At 40.2% G+C, this 22,475-nt stretch overlaps 1 protein-coding gene and 1 pseudogene across 11 annotated transcripts in view; both read left to right on the top strand.

Annotated features, from left to right (window-relative positions):
* The window catches only part of CUNH2orf42 (chromosome unknown C2orf42 homolog), a 39,104-nt gene that overhangs the window by 9,677 nt on the left and 6,952 nt on the right, over positions 1 to 22,475 (top strand). For 10 of the 11 annotated variants that reach the window (XR_010040654.1, XM_063229555.1, XM_063229554.1 and 7 more), the window contains 8 exons: positions 1,539 to 1,811; positions 3,464 to 4,298; positions 5,589 to 5,699; positions 9,090 to 9,194; positions 11,285 to 11,389; positions 17,081 to 17,188; positions 19,104 to 19,204; positions 21,065 to 21,227. Coding sequence is in view for 10 of the 11 variants with exons in the window: in XM_063229555.1 (XP_063085625.1) it covers positions 3,476 to 4,298; positions 5,589 to 5,699; positions 9,090 to 9,194; positions 11,285 to 11,389; positions 17,081 to 17,188; positions 19,104 to 19,204; positions 21,065 to 21,227 (1,516 nt within the window). In the remaining variant the exon portion in view is untranslated. The remainder of the gene's footprint in view (positions 1 to 1,538; positions 1,812 to 3,463; positions 4,299 to 5,588; positions 5,700 to 9,089; positions 9,195 to 11,284; positions 11,390 to 17,080; positions 17,189 to 19,103; positions 19,205 to 21,064; positions 21,228 to 22,475) is intronic. The other variant, XM_063229556.1, reaches the window with a different exon arrangement.
* Positions 11,401 to 17,074, top strand: LOC134471297 (mitochondrial dynamics protein MID51-like; annotated as a pseudogene).

Genomic DNA, 22,475 nt, shown 5'->3' with positions numbered 1-22,475 from the left:
TAAAGATATAGAGGGAAGATATTTTATCAAGAGTCTACTTTGGAATGGTGAAGGAACACTGTTAACAGCTTACTTAAAGATTGCAGGCAAGGGGGCTGGGGATTTAGCTCAGCGGCATAAGTGCCTGCCTTGCAAGCAGGCAGTCATGAGTTCGATCCCTGGCACCGATAAACACGAAAAAGACCCCCCCCCAAAAAAAAAATTGCAGGCATGGTCTGGGGATTTAATTCAGCATAAGTGCCTGCCTTGCAAGCGCACAGTTGTGAGTTCAATCCCCAGTATCAAAATAAATAAATAAAAATAAAAATCACAAGCAGGTTGCCTTTTTAAGAAAGCATTAAAAATGTTGAACTTTTTAAAAAGATATGCATGCTGAACTGATACCTACAACTCACTTTGCATGATTCATACACAGCACTGAAAAAAAAAGGAGGGGTTGAGTGGAAGCAGGGAGAATAGATGTGATGAAGTAAATGTGATAAAATGTTAGTTATAAAATGTAGTGGGTGAATACATGAAGTGTTCACAGTTCTGTTTTTCTATATGCCTGGGAGTTTTCATAATCAATTACATATATTTTGTTTGGTTAGTTAGTTAGTTTGTTTGTTTTATCTTTTTCCTTTTTATCAGTACCGGGGATCGAACTCACGACTGCCTGCTTGCAAGGCAGGCGCTTATGCCGCTGAGCTAAATCCCAGCCCCCTAGTTTGGTTTTTTGAGAAAGCATCTCGCTAGGTAGTTCAGGCTAGACTGGGACTCACTATGTAGTCCAGGCTGGCCTCAAATTCTCAGTGATCCTCCTGCCTCAGCTGAGATTACGACGTGACACTACATCTGGCTCGTAATAAATATTGAGGGGGAAAAATCTTAAGTAAAAATTTGCACTCTTAGATTCTGTGAATTAGTGGAAACTACATTACTGATTTTTCTCAGTGACCAGAGGCAAGTTACTTTTCTTCTTTGTCCTTTGTCGTTTTCTCCATCTCCTCCTCCATCTCCATCTCCTTCGCCTATTTTTTTATGAGCTTGAACCAAGAATCTCATACATGGTAGGAAAGTACTCCACCACTGAGCTATACCTCCAGCCCTTTAACTTATTTATCTTCAGAACGGTTATTGGCTTAAATGAGTCCTCATATTGTGAAATTTAAATAGTGGGAAAGTACTTTAAGAAACACTCTAAAAGTGTAATGCACTACTATTAGGAAATAATTATATACCATGGTACTAGGTGTTCTTGTGAATCCCCTTTATAATAACATTAGCACTGTTTTATCTTCTTGTAGTTGGAAATACAAACCAGTTAACTACTTTCACTAAAACTTCAAATACTTCGCAATTATGAAAGAATTAGATTTACATTGCATGATTTATTATTACAACTATTGTTGCTGCTGCTGCTGCCTCTATCACCGAGGATTGAGCCCAGAACCTCATACGTGCTGTACATATTCTACTGCCTTAGCCCCTATTCTGTCTGATGTCTGAGAGGAATCCCACCTTTATATAATTTTATTTTCTTCTTGTTTTTCTTGTAGATGTCCAAGATCTCCACTTAAGGTGGTAGAAATCTTTTGGAACATTGAACAGGAGCTTTGTCATTGGCTGGTCAAGAAGGAAGAGGCAGAATGTCTGCATTGTTACACCATAGAGTTCAGACTTTAGAAGACTTGGGTTAGGCAGTATCATTTACTCTGCAAATGATCATGCCTTTACCTCTCCTCTGTGATCATCACAAATTAGTGACATACACTTTAGGTTTTGTGAATTCAGATTATACTGTTTTCCAGATGCCCTGGCAGCCGGTACAGGTAAGACTGGGTTGAAATTTGGGGACAGTGGTAGAAGGGAAGGAACCTATCTTTCATGTTGTCTAGTACTTGCTGTTTTACACAAACATCTGTTCACATAAAAATTAGATTAACTAGCCAGGCTCTGTAGCATACACCTGTAATCCTAGCTATTTGGGAGACTTGAGTCAGGAGGATCCCAGATTTGAGCCCAACCTGGGTAATTTAACAAGAGGGCTGGGGATGTAGCTTTGTCAAAGGCCCATAGTCAAAAACAAAACAAAAGACAAGATTAGGTTAACTATCTTCAGTGTTGTATAGAAAAAGTCTAATGTGGAAAAATACTTTGGATGAGATGCTCAAAGTATAAATCAACTGCAGAGCAAAATTAAAGCTAGATAATGGGAATTAGGGGAAATAGTTCTTTAAATTTTTTATTTTTATTTTATGGGGGTAGATATTTAGCAAATGAGAAGAGGACCAAAAGATGAAGGGAGGGAGGAGGAAAGGTAGAGAAGGAAATTAAAAAGAATTAAGATAGGTATATGTATGAGTTAGTTCTCCACAATGCATGTAACCATTATGTACTGTAAACATGTAAATTAGATTTAGTTTTTATTACATGTTAGATATTCATAATGATCATATTCATCAAAGAGAATTTATATCTGTATATGATATAACGTTTCATTTTTTTCCCAATTTCCCTACCCTCCCTTCCAACCCTCCTCCTCTTCCCATTTACAAAAGCTTTGTTTTCATGTTTTCCTTCTTTTTTTGTTGTTTACTTTTCTCCTCCCCTCTCTCTTGTTCCCCTCCCCATTTGAACATTTGCTTTCCTACTTCAAAATACATTTTGAACTGGGTGTGGTGGCACACTCTTGTAATCCTAGCACTCAGGAGGCTGAGCCCAGATAATAAAATTTTTTTTAAAAATGAGAAATACTAACTCACCTTTGGTGGCTCACACCTGTAATCCCAGCACTTCAGAGGCTGAGGCAGGAGGATCATTGCAAGTTCAACATCAGCCTGGGCTACAAAGTGAGTTCAAGGCCAGCCTGAACTGCATAGCAAGACGAGAGAGAGAGAGAGAGAGAGAGAGAGAGAGAGAGAGAGAGAGAGAGAGAGAGTTCAGAAGTAGCCTGAACACCGAGGATATAGCTCAGCAGTACAATCAGGACTTAAAAAAAAAAAAAACAAAAAAGCCTGAACTATGGAGTGAGACCTTATCTTGTTGTGGGGTGAAGGGGGAGGGAAGAATACTTTGGTTGCTATAGTAAGATTTAAAAAAAAAAATACATGCAGATATGAAAAGCAAAGTTTCCTTCACTTTTATTTTGTTTTAAAAAATTGGGATTGGGGGTTTAGCTTAGCAATGTAAGCACCTGCCCTGGCAAGCGCCAAGTTGTGAGTTCAATCCCCGATACCAAAAAAAAAAAAATTGTGGCTGGCTATAGCTCAGTGGCATAAGTGCCTGCCTGACAAGTGCAAGGTCCTGAGTTTGATTCTTGATACCAAAAATAAAATAAAAAATTTATGTTGTTTAGTGGTATGATTTGAAGGTATTAGATAGCTTCTTTACATTTTAACTTTCTATATTAAATACCATAAATGACTTCTAACTTTCTTTTGTATGTGAATGTATACTCATGCTGCTGGGCTTGTCTTTCCAGGGCCTGTGAAAAATGGAACCAAACTCTCTGCGGACTAAAGTCCCAGCTTTCTTATCTGATTTGGGGAAGGCCACTTTGAGGGGAATCAGAAAATGTCCCCGATGTGGTACATACAATGGAACCCGGGGACTGAGCTGTAAGAACAAGACCTGTGGGGCCATTTTCCGCTATGGTGCAAGAAAGCAGCCTAGTGTTGAAGCTGTCAAGATCATCACAGGCTCCGACCTGCAGGTCTACTCAGTTCGGCAGAGAGATCGCGGCCCTGATTATCGATGCTTTGTGGAGCTAGGTGTTTCAGAGACAACAATCCAGACCGTGGATGGGACAATCATCACTCAGCTGAGCTCTGGTCGGTGTTATGTTCCCTCCTGCTTGAAAGCTGCCACGCAAGGTGTTGTGGAAAACCAGTGCCAGCATATCAAGCTGGCAGTGAACTGCCAGGCAGAGGCCACCCCTCTGACCCTGAAGAGCTCAGTCCTGAACGCCATGCAAGCCTCTCCAGAAACCAAACAGACCATCTGGCAACTGGCCACTGAACCCACAGGTCCTTTGGTACAGAGGATCACCAAAAACATTCTGGTGGTGAAATGCAAGGCAAGCCAGAAGCATAGTTTGGGGTATTTGCATACTTCCTTTGTGCAGAAAATCAGCACCAAAAGCTTGCCTGAACGGCGCTTCTTCTGCTCCTGCCAGACTGTGAAATCGCACAAGTCGAGTGCCTGTAAGGATGATGCAGCCCAGAGATGCATTCATTTCTTTGCTTGCATCTGTGCCTTTGCCAGTGATGAGACTTTGGCTCAGGAATTCTCAGACTTCCTAAATTTTGATTCCAGCGGTAGGTGGTATGATTAACACACACACTTTGGGTTTTTTTTTTGTTTGTTTATTTTTGTCTTTTTCATTTTTATCGGTACCAAGGATCGAACTCACGACCGCCTGCTTGCAAGGCAGGTGCTTATGCCGCCGAGCTAAATCCCCAGCCCCAAACACTTTGTTTTTTTAAAATGGCAGTGAAAGAGTTCCTCTGATGCTTTTGGAGCTGGTAACCTTCAGAACCTAGGTGGTAACGTAGCAACCTTCAGATGATTCAGGTGAAAAGCCATTTCTCCTTTTAACCCCAATCAGCACACTTACATTAAGGTTGGTTGGTTGTATTGTTGAAATTAATGATGAAAAAACTTGGGCATTTTTATTGAGATCATGAATCTAGCAAAGTTAGCTAAGAAACTAAGAACAACAAAAATATCCCTTTGATTTTGGCTTATTTTTTATTTCTGAAGATGAGGAAAACTTAGCACCTTGCTCAAAAGACCTTAAAGGTTTCTTTAAGTCTTTTGTTGTCACTGAAATATTTTTGTCTTATAGGTACTTGGGTTTTTTTTGTTTTGTTTTTTGTTGTTGTTTTGATTGTGGTACTGGGAACTGAACCCAGAACCTTCACACTAAGCTATAATCTCAGCCTTTTGATCTGCTTGTTTTTTATTTTGTGGCAGGCTTTTGAGTTGCCCAGGTTGAGCTCAGATTTTCTATCCTCCTGCCTCAGCCTTCAAAGTGCTAGAATTTCAGGCCTATACCAGCACACCCAGAACACTTAACACTTAATTTTTGTTCTTACAGATTTTTTGTTTTTCAGAGAACCTTTTCCTTTCTTTATTTTTTCTTTTTTTCTTTTTTTTTTTTCCCCAGAGATAGGAATTGAACCCTAGGCCTTGCACATGCTAAGCAAGTGTTCCACCACTGAGCACAGCCCTTTTTCCATTTCCTATGATCTTTATTTTAACTGGTAGCAGCTCTGAACTTTGTAGTCTATAGATCTTTCTATCAAGTTAATGGTCTTATGAACAGAAGCACATTTTGGGATACTCCTTCAGTGGACTTGTTTTAAAGCAGTCACTCTCTCCATCTTTCATTCTAGAGATTTAGAATTTTTTTTTTTTTTTCTGTCGTTTTCATTTTTACTGGTACCGGGGATCAAACTCACGACCGCCTGCTTGCAAGGCAGGTGCTTATGCCGCTGAGCTAAATCCCCAACCTCGAGATTTAGAATTTTATGAATGAATTTTTCTCTACATGTGGCCTATATGTTTAGATAGTGTTACTAATTCACAAATCTTTTATTTTTCAGGTCTTAAAGAGATTATTGTACCCCAATTAGGTTGTCAGTCAGAGTCAACTGTGTCAGCTTCTGAGTCTCCTGCCTCTAAGCCAAAAAAGAGGAAAAAGGATGAAGTATCTGGTAAGATCTGTTTTGTTTGTTTCTTTGTTAGGTTGTTTGTCTTTGGAGATTTTTTTATGAGTTTCCCTGAATCTCAGAAATTTTTTAAAAAATTTGTGTTCTTATGGGTTTCATTTTTGTTTTATACTGTGCTGGGGGATTGAGCCTGGGGCTTCGCACATGCCACGTAAGTATCTACCACTAAACTGCACCCCCAACCCTTCTTACAGTTTTCTTTTTTCCTGAAAATATTTTACCTCTCTTATGATTCTTGTGAAGTTAACAGCTAGTTCTGTTGTAAAATATGATGTATCCAAATTCCATTTTTATTGTGTATATGTTTGTTCATTCATTCAGACTAATTGTATACCTTAACCTGCCTTAGGATGGAATGACGAAGTTTTCTTTTATAAAACATTTTTTTTCTTAAAAAGAAAAAAAAAACAATTTGTGGATTGGAAGTATAGTTCAGTGATAGAGCACATGCCTCGCATGCATTGGACCCTGGGTTCAATCCCCAGCACCAAGTAACTTATATTTTCCACCCTAATTTAGGAGTACAGATTGTTGTTTGTTGTTTAGGTGCTTGTGTATTTATGTATATATGTAAATAGATAGGTGTTCCTCAATTTGTGATATTTACATCCTGCTAAACCTATCATAAATTGGAAATATCATGAGTTGAAAATTCATGTGATACACCTAACCTATTAAACATCAGAGCTTAATAACACAGAAGATCAGTTGTTTCTCTTTGTCATCCCATGGCTGACTGGGATCTGTGGCTCACTGCTGCTGTTTAGCATTGTGGAATAGTATTATACCAAATATTACTCCCTCAGGAAAAGATTGAAATCCAACATTTGAACTGTACTTTCTATAGATAGGATGACTTCTGCACTATTGTCCAGTCAAAAAACTTTAAGTAAGACCATTACAGATCAGGGACTGCTATACTACACACATTAAATTTAAATTCTTAGTGCTGGGTGTACACACACAGATAATTCCAACACTTGGGGGCTGAAACAGCAGGAAATACAAAATTAAAATAACTTGCTACCAGGTTAGCAAAGAGTTTTTAAATGATGAGACCAGAGCCAAAGGTGAAATCCTGGGTCTTGGTCATGGCTAATTTTGTATAAATTACTATAACCATTTTTAAAAATAGCTTATGGCCAGCTATGGTGGCACACACCTATAATCCCACCGCTTCAAAAGCCGAGGCAGGAGAATCACAAGGAGTTCCAGGCTAGCCTGGACTGCATAGTAAGACCCTGTCTCAAAAAACAAAACAAAACAGCTTGTGGTATCTGTTAAGAACCTTAAATGATCAGCTGTTGTGGTACATACTTCTTACTTTAGACTTGGGAGACTGAGACAGAAGGATCATGAGTGAGAAAGATGAAGAAACAAAACATGGTTATTTTGTTGTTGTAGAGAAGCAACTCTAGCAGCAATAGAGCACAAATTGTTAAATGTTCAGGAAAACCTGAAATTCTTAGTGAGGGAAACATGTTTCTACCTTTTGATTGATTTATAGAATTCCTTTTTTTTTTGCAAGTCAAGTTGCACATCATCATCATCATTATTATTATTATTATTGTTATTATTGTTATTATTATGTTTTCTTTTTGAGACAGGGTCTTGCTATGCAGTTCAGGCTGGCCTTGAGCTTACTGTGTAGCCCAGGCTGGTCTCAAATTAGCAAAAGTCTTCCTGCCTCAGCCTCCAGAGTGCTGGGATTACAGGTGTGTGCCACCACACTCGGCTATTATTATTTTTAACCTTTCTTTTTTATTTTAAAATAAAATTTCAAAACACAACAATAAGGGAGTAACAATGGCATATTCATTGCATAGTGTTATCTTCAATTACTCAGAGAACAAGATACCTGCATTTAATCATCTGAATAATACTATAATTCCATTTCTTTCTCTCTCTATTTCTCTTTTTTTTTGTACCAGGGATCAAACTCACAACCTCACATTTGCCATGTAGGCATTTATGCTGCTGAGCTAAATCCCCTCCCCTGTAATTCCATTTCTAAATATTATTTTTAAGGAAATAATACTTGGCATTGAAAAACATTTTTTTCCGGAGATGTTATCTTATGGATTATATGCAATACTGTGTTAAAAATATTATAAGTAGGATACACTAAGTATAGTTAAATGAACCATCATAAAGCTACTTTGCTGTAGAATAATAGGCAGCTGTTAAAAATTACAATAAAGACAGAAGCACGATGGCACATACCTGTTATCCCAGCATTTGAGAGGCTAAGGCAAGAGGATCCGAAGTTCAAGGCCAGCCTGGGCTAATTCTTTCAAAAAGAATTTGAGAAATGTTTAGGCCATTCAGGTGCTAGATAAAGTTTAGAATGCTCAGCTGACTGGACGTGGTGGCTCATGTCTATACCAGCACTTGGGAAGCCAGCTAGAGGATTGCTGTGAGTTTGAGGCACCCTGGGCTATGTAGTGAGCTCAAGGTTAGCCTGAACTACATAGTAAGACCCTGTCTCAAAAAACCAAAAACCGGGGCTGGAGATTTAGCTCAGTGGCATAAGCGCCTGCCTTGCAAGCAGGCAGTCGTGAGTTCGATCCCTGGTACCGATAAAAAAGAAAAACACACACACACAAAAAAACCAAAAACCAAGCTGGGTGGTAGCACATGTTTGTAATTCCAGGACACTGGAGGCTGAGGCCCAAGGATTGCAGCCAACCTGGGTTACATAGTGAGCTCAAGACCAGCCAGAACTGCATAGTGAGACTCTGTCTGAAAACATGCACATACCCATATACATACACACAAAAACAAAACAAAACAACAGAGCTCTAAAATGTTCACTCAGTTAAATTTGAATCTATGATAAAATAACTAATAATTTCTATAACTATCTCCCATACAATATTTGAAACATACTTAATATAGTAAAAAAAAATAATGTTGGGCTGGGGAGTTAGCTTATCGGCACAAATGCTTGCCTGGCAAGTGCAAGGTTGTTATTTTGATTCTCAGTACCAAAAAAAAAAAAAAAAGTTTATCTGTAATTCAAAAGAATTTTTTTTCTAATCTTGGCAACCTTGACATACTTGAAATCATGAATATAGTAAAACAAACTATTCACAGAGAAGAAGAAGGAAGACAATTCATCAAAATTGGACAATGGATAAATTCCTTTCCTCATTCACTTCTGTTTCCCACCTCCGACATTTTCCAGTAAAGAGCATAAAATGTTTAAATTTTATGTACAAAAGCTAATGCTGATTCCTTCTAGAAACTGTGAAGCTAACCTAGAAATTAGCAAAGACTGGGTTTATGTTTCAAATTTTTTAGAAATGAATATCAAACTAGTTTATTTTCTGCAGATATGTTTTTAAACACCATCATGATTTGTGTGTGATTTAGGTGCACAGATGAATAGTTCACTAATGCCTCAAGATGCAGTAAGCAGTAATCTAAGGAAGAGTGGCCCGAAAAAGCCTGTGGTTGCTTCCTCATTAAAAAGGCAGTGTAAGTTTCCCTCTACTAGAATAGGCTACAGTGATGGTAAGTTATCCTTAAATCAGAAGCAAAATAATCTTAAGAACTGCTGCATGTTGTCTCCCAAAGTACTGCTAACAACCACAAGCAGCATATGGGTTTATATGAGCTGAGATCTTTCTTGTTCCACCAGTTTCAAAATCTTGCCCAAAAATAAAGTTATGTGGCTGCGTGTGGTGGTGCTCATATATAATGCCAGCACTCAGGAGGCTGAGCCAGGAGGATTGCTGAGAGGCCAGCCTAGGCTATATAGCAAGTTTAACGCCAGTCCGAATCACATAGTGAGACGCTGTCTCAAAAAAAAGAAAAGAAAAAGTTATGTGTAAAATCATAGATCTGGAGAACAGATTAGTGGTTGCTGGGAAATCTCACAACAGAATTATTTTGTGTCTTGGCTGTCGTGGTCACCCATGTCTACACATGTGATAAAAATTACATAGACCATTATGTACCCACACCATACATGAGTACATGTAAAACTGGGGAAATATGGGTAAGGTCACTGGATTGTGTCCAAATCATTTTCCTAATTGTGATATTGTACTACAATTTTACAGAATTTAACTACTGGGGGAATCTGGGAAAAGGGTACAAATGCAAGCTTTGTATTTCTTATAATTTTTTATGAATATAAAATTATCTTAAAAGTTTTTAAAGTACCTTTTAAAAGGCTTAAGAGACTAGTAAACACAAAAAACTAAATTAGGTCTTTTTTTGTTTTTGTAATGCTAGGAATCAAACCAAGGACCTTGTATGCTAGGCAAGTACTGTACTATTGAACTATATCCTCTGCTCTAAATCATATCTTTAAAGCAAAAATTACCAACAGGAAGCTCCCTGTCACGCAACAAGACCCTGTAATAGATTCTTACCAGCACAAAAGCAAAAACTACTAACATCTCATAAGATGTGTTCCTTTTACTGCTCATTACCCACAGTACAGTTGAAACAGAGATTCAGAGTTTTAAAAAAAATGTATACTACAATTATGCAATGAAAAATACTTCTTGAGAAGCCAAGCACAGTGGTGCACATCTCTAATCCCAGATACTTAGGAGGCTGTCGCACAATGACTAACTTTTGAGTTAATCTTAAACATTTTAGTTTCCAAGAGGTTTCATTTCTGTTTATTTATTCCCATACTGAGATTGAAATCAGTGCCTTCACACTAAGCTCCATCACCAGCCCTTATTTTTCATTTTGAGGCTGTCTTTGTAAGTCACTAAATTACCCAGTCTAGTCAGGCCCCCAGAGTGTCATTTATTTTTCTAAATGGATTTCTTTTTTTTTTTTTTAAGTTTGTATTGCTACTAGAGATATAGCTTAGAGGTGCAGCACCTGCCTGGCAAGCATGAGGTCCTGAGTTCAGTTCCCAGTACAAAATAATTTGTACTGACAGGCATGGTGGTACAAACCTGTAATCCTAGCACTTGGAAGGCTAAGGCAGGCGGATCACTATGAGTTTGAGGTCAGCCTAGGCTACAAAGTGAGTTCAAGACTTCAAGGCCATCCTGAACTACATAGTGAAACCTTCTTTTTATTTGGGGGAGGGGGAGGAGTACCAGGGATCAAACTCAGGACTTAGTGCTTGCAGGCAGGCACTTATACCACTGAGTTAAATCTCCAGCATGAAACCCTGTCTTGAAAAAAAAAAAAGTTGTATTGAAATACCATACTTTATTCCATAAATATATACAGTTATTATATGTCAATTTTAAAAGAAATCTGAAAAGTTTGATTCCCAGTACCAAAAAAAGTCTGAAAATAATTCACTTAGTTTATCTACTTTATTTTTGTTTTTACTTTTCATTTTTTTGAGACAGAGTCTCACACGTAGTTCAGACTGACCTTAATCTCACTGTGTAACCCAGGCTGACCTCTTACTGGTAGCAATTCTCCTGCCTCAGCCTCCCGAGCACTGAGATTATAAGCATGTGCCACTATACCTGACCTATCTACTTCTTTTGGATTTCAACTTCATACTTTTCTTTATACTTTTTCAAACTTCAGTTACTTTGAAAGAAAATAAAATTATTGAAGAATTTTTTTTTCCTTTCTAGCCTGTGGTCAGCTGTTAGATGAGACACAAGTGACTTTATCCTTCCAAGATTGGCTGGCCAGTGTAACTGAGCGAATCCATCAAACCATGCACTATCAGTTTGATGGTAAGTGTTGATCATCCAACTGGACCCTTGTTGAAAGTAGAAAAATTAATTATGCTGCCGTAATACTGTTTTGATTTTTAAAAAAAGTAAAGGAACTTCAATCCAGAGAACATTGGGTCACAAGAAACTAGAAAGTAAAAATGAAAGTGATAAAAAGGAATAATCATAATTATATCTTTAATTATAAAGGATCAGCAAAATTAATTTAAAGAGAGAAAAAAAGCAAATAATAGAAAAGGCTACATTGCCTTAACTATGTGTTTTAGTCAGGTGTGGTGGTGCATGCCAGTAATTCCAGCACTCAGGAGGCTGAGGCAGGAGGATTGTTGCAAGTTCGAGACCAGCCTGGGCTACAAAGTGAGCCCAAGGTCTGCCTGAACTGCATGGTGAGACCCTGTCTCAAAAAGACAAGAAACAAAACAAAATAAAACACCTTATTTGTTTGATTCTATTCTGTGTTTGGTAAAGAGGCTTTAGAAGATTGCTACTTCAAATTTAAAATTGAACTAAGGAAGGGAAGAAGCTTAGAATATAAACATGTGAGATTAAGATAACTGTATAAGGGGTTGGAGATTTAGCTCAGCGGCATAAGCGCTTGCCTTGCAAGTGTGCGGTCGTGAGTTCAATCCCTGGTACCGATAAAAACGAAAAAGACAAAAAAAGAAAAAGATAACTGTATAAATGAGAGACATACTAGGAAGCCTGGAGAATGCAATCTAGATTCAGAATGGTTTGGTGTAGCATCTTAGAACCTTGCTGATATCAAAGGAGGATCATCAGCCTGACCTTTGCCCATTGCTTTAAAACCATAGTAGTCCACACTCATCAAAGGGCTGCAGTATAAAGATCACACAGGTTCATGTGCAGCCTGGCAACTTAGTGAGTTAGCGAGATTGTGTCCCAAAATAAAAGAAGAAAGAGCTGGAGATCAAGCTCAGTGCAAAGGCCCTAAGTTCAGTCTTTCAGTACTAATTCATTAAAAAATAAAAACACCTCTGAAAGCATGGTGGTACATGCCTGTGATCCCCACACTGTGGGAAGTTGAGCCAATAGGATCACGAGTTCAAGGCCAGCCTGGGTAGTTTAGCCAGACCCTGTCTCAAAAAGGGCTGGAGATACAGCTCTGTGATAGAGCTCTTGCCTAACTTGTATGAGCCATCCCTGGGAATAATGATATTTATTATCTTCAAGACTGAAAAATAAGGGCTGGGGATTTAGCTCAATGCCAAAGTGCCTGCCTAGCAATCACAAGGTCCTGAGTTCGATCTCTGGTACCAGAAACAAACAAAAAGACTGAAAAATAAAGCACCTCAAGCTGAATAATAGACTGACTATAGATACCCAACGGGAAGAGGCAAGTCTTTATTAAAGGATTAAAACAGTTCTGGCTTTCTGGTGAGGAGAGGGATAAAATTGGGGTTATTGAAACACTGGTTCAGATCCTAATTCAGAAAAGATAAAGCTTCAGAAATTACTTTTTAGAAAAACAAGCTAAGGAGAGTAAATCAAATTTTGTTTTTGTTTATGATACTAAGGATTGAATCCAGAACCTTTACACTGAGCTATATCCCCAGACCTGTTCTTTCTTATTCTCAGAGAAGGTTTCAGACGTTGAGTCACTAAGTTGCCCAGTCTCTGGACCCAGAGATAGACTTACTGCCTAGCATGCAGTTCAAAAGTCTTCTATAGAGATTCTTTCAGGGGCACCCAGGCAGGTCATAATTCTGGGTGTCTTCCCTCTGCTGAGGTTAGCCCCTTTGGCAGAAGTTTTAAGGAAAATTCTGAACTTACTTTGCCCAATTCTAGAAATCTTTTTCAGTTGACTTTGTTAACCCAAATTTCTGTAAGAGGTTTAAATATTTTCAAATATTTTGGCTTTGAACTGCCAAAGCTTTAACCTTATATGCCAAGAAGAGTATTAATGTTTACTGGATAAATTACTGTCCTAATGTTACAGTCCCTTTCTGGGAATAGTGGCATATTCCTATAATCATAGCATTTGAGAGGCTTCAGGAGGGTCACTGCAAATTTGACACCAGCATCATAGCTACCTACATAGTAAGTTCAAGGCCAGCTAGAGTCTGTTGCTAAAAAAGATTTAAAAAAAAAAAAAACAAGAATTCCCCCTCCAAAAAAAAAGTCATGTCCCTGAAGTAAAGAGGTCATGTTAATAGATTACCTAGAAGAGGCACAGGGCAAGAGGCAAATCCAGGACTGTTAGTACACAGTCAGTGGAGTGTGACACCATCCCTGCCTGTCCTCCATGCCCCAAGGAGCTGAGAGGCCACACTGAATCTCTGCTGGGCACTGCTGCTCCAGTGCAGAGAGCTTTGTTCCACTGATCAAAACATCTACTTTGCCTCCATCCACTGTGGTTTCTGGAAAAAACAGAAGCTAGGATATCCCAAGACCTAGAGAAGCTGCTGGAGAAGGGCCTTGAGAGAGGACGGTAGGATCCTCTCCTTTATTTCTGAACCGTGACTACAAGGAGGGAGGACAAAGGTGCCTTCTGTGTACACTCCTGCTCTTCCCATCCCCACCACTCAAGTGCATCAAAATGCATAGGTGAGCTATGGCAGGTGCAAAGCAAGAATGATGACAATGGCATTGGCATGGCCATTGACCTTGGCTCTCCAGTGCCCGGCTGTGCTAGGGTAGGTGGAGTAGCCATGCTGGGCATTGCCACACTGGTGGTTAAGCAGATGTATAGTTGGCCAGTCAGTGTCCTTACGAGCCCCACTTACCTGGGTCATTCAGAGAAACAGAACTGAGAACAATCAGACTGGATAGGCTCCCCATGAATGGTGAGCAGGGACACAAAGAGGCCTGAGCCAGTCCCTGCAGACCCTTCTCACATATGTGTTGGCCTCTCACATATGTGTTGGCCTTGGACACAGATATATTCTGCCTGGCCTGGCCCAAGCCATTGGCCATGAAGGGCCAGGGAGACTTGAAGAAGTCACAACTCTGCATGACCTTGCAGGAGAAACTTCTTTCTTACTCCCAGAACTGGGCAGCCATTCCTACCAAAGAGCAGGCTTGGGCCACGCAAGCTGCCATGAATATATGTGCTCTGGAGCTTGCCTTGGACCAAGCTGCTTAACCTTCTACTTCAGTACATGTACTTGAGTGGCAGCCTCTGTGATGACTACAGGTGGTAACAGCTGACCGTATCAACTCATTATGCCCCTATTCTTGAGGACACTATCATCAACGTCCCTGGCTGCTTCCTGGTTCATCATAAGAAGCCACAGTATTTTCTTCATAGTATCAGTTACTGGGACCACTGCATAGTAGGAGGCTGCGTCTCCTCAAAGACAGTGGCAGACAGACACATTTGAGAAGGTAGTAGTAGTGGTTTGCTCCATTAATTGGCCATCCATAAATCCATCTTGAACTGTGTGATCTAACCAGCACTGCCTGCAGAGGCCTTGACACTATAAGTGATGAGTGGGACATCTCCTACCATCATTGGTGACTCTGTCTTGACCAGAGACTGGCTAGCCCAGTATGACAACCTGTGATGGCTGAGCCTGCATCCAGCCAAGACAGCATGCCTGTGGGCTCTGGACCAAGCAGACTAAGGTTGCTGATCTCTGTGCCTCAAGATTCTCAAGGCCATATGCAAGTCCATCCCACCTCTGGGCCACCTCACTGCCTGCCAGCCAACCAATGTTACCTTCCACTTGGCCCAGGAGGAAGCTAACTGGTCTGCAGACATGCTGGCTGATTGTTTCCTTCAGGCTCTGAGGGGACTCATCTGCCACTTAAGAGCCTGGAGTGCTACCCATTGCCCTAAACCAAGAGGTGAACTTATTTACCGATTTTAGCCCTGAGGAAATCAACTACACACTGTTACTCTTTGTCTGACCTGGAGATGCTGCTGCAGACCTAAGGCAGGTGAAGGTCAAAGCCCTAGTCAGGTGGTCAGGCTGCGAATTCTGTTAGAAACATGTTGCTCCATGGTTGGTGCCTCACAGCATCCCTAGGTGTGTCCTGGTTTTGCTACCGGTCATCCTGGTCATTTCATGCTGATTAGAACAACAGCTCTTTTGTTATCCAGCCCTTTGTATTTTTGTTATCAACACTGTTGTCCCCACTCCTTGTTCCGAGCGGATTTTTCTGAAATGTATTGGGAAGGAGAGGTGCTGGCTTGAGCTGCTGAGACCAGTTAGTGTTTTGTATTTTGTCCCAGATTTCCTGCTTTGTCCACCCAGTCCTGTTTTTTCACTCCTTCAAATTCAGTGTGTGTCTTTTCCTGTCTTCATTTCATGCCTTTTGTTTTGCTCTTGTCCCTGGAGCATAACTTAACTGCCTAATCCAGTTGCTTCCTTTTAGTTAAGTATCACAGAAGCACTGTGATTACAAGTTCGCAAGCTGAACTCTGCAGAGTGAACGCTGAGACAGTATTTGGGGTTCCTGAGGTAAGGCTGGAAGAAGAGCTGGACTTTGACCCTAGAAAACAAGTCCATCCTCCATCTGCCTTAACCAGCTATTCCTAAATGCCAAGGACATTTCTCCTGGGCACACTTATTGACTCACACAGGACAAGCAGGATGCAGTGTTTTTTGGAGTTTTTATTTATTAGTGGCTGGCCATTAGTGACTGCACAAGGGACCAGGAGCTGGTTCCTGGGGCCTGGTAGGGACCTGCATGCTATCTGCATCTCATCTGTGCCTGCCAGTTAGACAAAGAAGGGATGGTGGCTGCAAGGGCAGCACCTCGTGTGGATGTTAGTGTCATCTCTTTCCTTCTTTATTGCCAATAGGAAAAAGCCTTGCAGGATCCCAGGCTTGTTAGTAGAGACAGCAGGCTAAGTATCAGCTGGAAAACCCAGTTGCCATATTTTCTCCTCTGAAAGACCTTGCCTTCCTAGGATGCTACCTTAGAGCAAAAACAGGCTCAGAATCCAGCTATTCTTCCCCTTGTGTCTGCCAAGCACTGGGAGCAGGTGTTTGCTGAGCTCTCTTGGTACCTACAGAGGCCAAAACGCAGGTGAACATGCACAGCCTTCTCCCCTCATCTAGTCTCTCTCCTGGCACCTGGGAAGGTTCATGCTACCCAGGAAAAGAGAGCACACAGATGAAACACAGAAGGAGGTGGGTACTCCCCACATTCCTTCTTGGTTCCCACTGCTAAAAACTGCACTATTTATGGCAATGTAAATGTATCCTGAGTGTAAGAAGGGATATTTAACACAAAAATAAAAAATTTACAGTTCTTCAGCATTCATGGTCCTAACCCTTCAGGCAAGAGCATATATTTTGCTTAGATACAAATTGAAATAACAAGTATATGGAGATAGTGAGGAGCAAATCAGACTCATCCTCAATTCCACCCCACTCTTCTCATCTCTTGAGGTGCTGTCATGTGTGGTTTATGACTGCAAGGGATCTAGAAGAAGGCTGGGTGTAGTGGTGCATGTCTGTAATCCTAAAGCAGGAAGATGGAAAGTTCAAGCCCAGCCTGGGCTGCCTCAGGACTTAGTGAGACCTTATGGCAAAATAAAAAATACAAAAAACCCAGAATACAGTCCAACGCAAAAGCCCCAAGTTCAGTCCTCAGTAACATACACACACACAATTAATGAATAAAAGTATCAGAGAAAGAAGCTTCAGGAGTATTTCTAGTAATCACTGTTGCTTCATTCCTTTTCTTTCACCTGTTCACAGTGACTTCTTATTTCTATAGGCAAACCGGAGCCACTGGTGTTCCACATTCCTCAGGCCTTTTTTGATGCCCTGCAACAGAGAATATCCATAGGAAGTGCAAAAAAACGGCTCCCCAACTCCACCACAGGTATGGGAATTTTCCTCTGGAATAGAAATAGGTATTTTGACCTTACAGAATTTTATTTGGAAAAAAAATCTGTGTAGAACTTTGAGGACTAGGACCTCTAGTCACTTGGATATGAAGCCTTCCACAATGGGCTCTTAGGACAATGACCATACACATATTTCAGTAAGAGTTAGTGGAAAACATTAGGAAATGTAAACTTGCTATAAGAACAATAAAGAGCAACAAGGTGCCCACTGAGAAGACAGTATTTCTAGGTGTGAAACACTTTCACAACTGCATTGAAGGGCCTCCTAGTTATTTTTAGGTCAGTTTCTTGGAAGCATATTATAGTGTATATCAAAAACTAAAACTGCTGAGTGTGCTGGCACAGTCCTGTAATCTGAGCACATGGAAGGCTGAGGTAGGAGAATTGCTGTGAGTTTGAGGCCAGTATGGTCAGTATGATACTGAGTGCAAGTCTGGCTGACCTACATAATGAGACCTTGTCTCAAAAAGCAAAAACAGTACCAGGGATTTAGCTCAGTGGCATAAGCGCTTGCCTGGCAAGCATGAGGTTGTGAGTTTGATCCCCAGGATCAAAAAAAAAAAACATGAACAAACTAAAACTTTTTTTCATGATTCCAAGCTTTTTTTTTTTTTTTTTTTTTTGTGGTATCGGGGATCGAACACATGACCTCGCACTTGCCAGGCAGGTGCTTATGCTGCTAAGCTAAATCCCTGGCCGATTCCAAGCTTCTGATGAAGATTATATCCTTAGAGTAATTATTAGGCTTAGAATAGTTTATTTACTTAGTGGAGGGAATGGAACCCTGAACTGTATGTGCCCTGCCACTGAGCCACACTCCTTAGCCCACAGACTTTATTGCATTATTCTCATACTTATTTTTTGGTTTTCTGTACCATCTTTCTTCTAAAGATCTGGGGCTCTCAAGATACTTGTTAGGTGTGCAGTAAGGAAATATGGAAAGAGATAAGAGGGGTTTCTCAGTGGCAACGTTTCAAATTGCTATTTAATGTGATGTGACTTTTTTCTTCTGAGAGCAATGTTTTCTTGAGGTTTAACCCTATTTTTCAATTTGAGAATATGTAATATGTGAATCACCATATTTGGGACCATAAAAACCTTTGTGTTCAGAGCTTATCTAACTTTTGAAGCAGTAGTGAGTCTTTCTTCTAGTTTAAACTCCACTTTTTTTTTTTTTTTTTTTTGTCTTTTTGCCTTTTATCGGTACCAGGGATCGAACTCACAAGCGCTTCAAGGCAGGCGCTTATGCCGCTGAGCTAAATCCCCAGCCCCCTCCACTTTAATTTTAACTTACACTTGCTGATTTTTCTAGAGCCTTTGGTGGAACTGCTTGATAATCCTGCATGCAGACAGTGGATTAGCCATCTTGTTAGAAAGCTTAAATTCCAAGTATTTTAAGGACTGTTATTTGATCTGTTTTATCTAAAGTTGTGAGACTTTGTTTTATAATAGAGCCTTGTGCATAGGGCTTTATCCAGCATTGAAGCAAGTTTCAAAGGTAGCAAAAATATGTAGCACTGCATTCTGCCTCACGGAAGTCATATAGCAGAAGTTCATATGATTAGGTTTGTCACATATCTGTTGAACAGCCTTTCTAAAAGGCTGAGATTCTAGCTGGGCATGGTGGCTCACGCCTGTAATCCCAGCACTCTGGAGGCTGAGGCAGGAGGGTCACTGTGAGTTCCAGTTCAGCCTGGGCTACAAAATGAGTTCAAGGGCAGCCTGAACTGTCTAGTGAGACTCTGTCTTAAAAAGACAAAAAAAAAAAAGGTCACAATTCTAGAAAGAGTGAATAGCACTGCACTGGACTCCGTAGAAATTAAAGGACATATGCAATGAGAGAAAATGTGATTTTGTTGGTAGCCTAATTTTATTTTTTTTATATTTAAGCTTTTATTCGAAAAGATGCCTTGCCACTGGGAACATTTTCCAAGTACACCTGGCATATCACTAATATCCTGCAAGTTAAACAAATCTTAGACACCCCAGAGGTAAGAATGTATTTCTACAGTAGTGAGGGGGCAGAAGGGCAGCAAGTGTGGGAGTTAGGTTTCCCTTAGTTCACATGATAATGAGAATTTCTTTTTTACGCTGAGATTATTAAGAAATAGTGTTTATATTTCTGATTGATTTTAGTGGCTATTTCCTCTTTTAAAAATGTCTTAAACTGGCCAGGTATGGTGGTGCACGCTTGTAATTCCAGCACTCAGGAGGCTCAGGCAGGAGGACTGTTTGGAGTTTGAGACCAGCCTGAGCTATAAAGTGAGCTCAAAGCCAGCATGAACTGTATAGTGAGACCTTGTTTCAAAGAGACCAAAAAAAGAAAACCTTAAATTGGAGTATGTTTTTTTTCTCAGCCTTTGGAATCAGGAAGAGAATTTTTCTTACAGCTTCAATAATGATTCCTGGTAACTATAATGAGCCCTAGATTTACATGGCAGGCAGCTAGAAACTATAAATAATTTTGAATAACATACTATTTGTGGAGTCACTGGGTCCAGTACAATTAAATCTTCCTTTCCAAACTTTATCATTTAATTTGATTATCATTAGAGAAATGACCAATAATTACGTATTCATCTTCACCAGGGACACATTAGACCTTCAAATATATGTTGCAAGCATATCCTGAAAAATTTGAGCAAGTTTTCCCTTCTTAAAGTAATGGAATATTGTAAAAAATTTAAAATGTTATTTGATAAATTGATTAGCTCAATGGCAAAACATTGTTATGTTCAGAAAAGAGTAAGTTGTTCAGTGGCTACACAAGTCAAATGTGAATTCCTGAAAAAATGCATGTGTTGGCCTGGCCTGGTGGCACACAGCTATAATCCCAGCATTTGGGAGGCTGAGGCAGGAGGATCTGAGCGAATTTGAGACCATTTTGGGCTACATAGTAAGTTCAAGGCCAGCCCAAATTATATAGTGAAACCCTGCCCTCCTTCCCGAAAGTAAGCCTATGTTAGTGCTAACTAACTTTTTCCTTTTTTTGGTAACACTGAGAATTGAATCCAGGACCTTTAAACAGAGCTATGTCCCCAGCCCATTGTTTATGTTTTCAGACATTAAATTACTAAATTGCCTATGGTGAATTTGAACGTGAGATCTTCCTGCCTCCACCTCCCAGAGTGCTGGAATTACAGGCATATTTCCTTCACACTCAGTACTGCTGCATAGTGTCTGGAAGCAGATGCTGGCTTAGAATGAGTGACTTTCAGGAAAGCACTAAAGCAACTCAGGGCAAAGGCAAGTGAGGGAAGAGAGCTAGTGATCAAAGAGCTTCCGCTGTTGGATATTGTTTACTTTCATCACCTCTTCAGTCTCCTAGTGATGCAAGGATATTACAACATATTATAACTGCATTTTGCAGGTAGGGAGTCAGGCTGTGAGAAACTCCGTAACAGGTTCACAGTCCTCCTGCTGTTGGGCAGCAGAGACATTGCTGTGTGGGTGAAGTTCTGCCTGGTTCAGTCCCAAGGGCAGTATGAACACACAGGTGGTGAGGGCGCTGTAGGTACTGTCGGGAGTATTTAGCAGAATGCTGCCAGCAGAGCAGTAGGGGAAGGATTCAGAGCAGTCTGTCCTGGTAGCACAGTATGAGCAGTGAAAAACTTACAGGTTCAGTTGGTATACGGTTCGGCTGGAGTTAAAATTAAGGAAAACTGTGTAAGGGGCAAAAAGCAGCTTTGTTGACAGGGTTTGCTTGGAAGTACAAAAGAAAGTTTTCATCAATTTAACTACACTTAACAAGAAAGAAGGAATAATAAAACACTTATTGGCATCCAAATATCTGGCTACTTTGAAAGTTTTCCCTGTTTCACCTTTGTTGCTGTTGTTGTCTTGGTATCCAGATGCCCTTGGAAATTACCCGTAGTTTTATCCAGAACCGAGATGGGACTTATGAACTATTTAAATGCCCTAAAGTGGAAGTTGAGAGCATAGCAGAAACCTACGGCCGCATAGAAAAGCAACCAGTGCTGCGACCCTTGGAACTAAAAACTTTCCTCAAAGTTGGTAAGTGAATTTCAAAAGCCCTTCTTTCTTCGAGGGCCAGTGTGCTCATTCCACTCTCTCAGGCTTTGGATCTTGACCTTAGTCCAAAAACCCACATTCATTTTAAAAGGACAGTTGTGCTTTCAAAATAAAATTGCAGAAATAATACATTTTCACTGTGGAGAAGTGAGATTTCAAGATAGAGCACAAAGGACAAAAATTAAAACCACCTGTAATCTACCTACTCCAAAGATGACACCACTGTTAAGATTTTGTTATTTATCCTTTTATTGATTCCTGTGTATGAAGAGTTCCTAAGACATAGGATCATATCCCTACTGGGTTTTTTTTACTCACTAATACACCACTACTGCTTCCCATGCCTATCTTCATGATTCGGGGTTGTTTTTTTTTTTTTTTTTGGTCTTTTTAAGACAGGGTCTCACTATATGGTTCAGCCTGGCCTTGGGCTCACTTTGTAGCCCAGGCTGGCCTCAAATTTGCAGTGATCCTCCTGCCTCAGCCTCCGAAGTACTGAGATTATAGGAGTGTACTACCCTATCCAGCAACATTATTTCTTAAACTTTTTGATTATGGTAAGCTGTAATAGCAGAATGTTTACCATTTTAACTGCTTTTAAGTGCACAATTCTCTTATCATTAAGGACGTTGACATTATTACATAACCATCACCACCACGGACCTCAGAACAGTTTCATCATCCTCAACTGAAACCCTGTATCCATTAAGCAATAACTTCACACACTTGTCTTGCCCCAGCCCCTGGCAACCACTGTTCTATATTTGTATATGAATTGGACCTGTTAAGTCCTCAGTACTGCATGTAAGTGGAATCATATAGTATTTGTTCTTTTGCAGCTGGCTTACTGTACTTAGGTTTATCCATGACATAGAATATGTCAAAAACTTCTCCTCCTGTCAAAGCTGAATAACATTCCTATGTCTGTATATAACACTTTTCTGTTTATCCATTCATCTGTGGATTAACACCTAGGGGAGTGAGGAATGGTGGCACATGTCTGCAGTCCCAGCACTCAGGAGGCTGAGGCAGAAAGATTGCTGCAAGTGAAGACCAGCCTGGGCTGCAAAGTGAGTTCAAGAGCAGCACATAGCAAGACCCTGTCTCAAAAAGACAAAAACCAAAACAAAACACAAACCACCTGGGGGAGTAACACTATTGCCACTAACTTACAATTTTTTGTTTGTTTGTTTTAAGTGGTGCTGGGGACTGAACTGAGGCCCTTGCAGA

This window comes from Cavia porcellus, unplaced genomic scaffold, assembly GCF_034190915.1.
Source record: "Cavia porcellus strain 051 isolate PalLab524CR breed Dunkin Hartley unplaced genomic scaffold, mCavPor4.1 scaffold_18, whole genome shotgun sequence".
In the NCBI taxonomy this organism is placed as follows: Eukaryota; Metazoa; Chordata; class Mammalia; order Rodentia; family Caviidae; genus Cavia; species Cavia porcellus.
The sequence above is the reverse complement of the archived record's forward strand: the minus strand, read 5'-3'. Positions and strand labels throughout refer to the sequence as shown.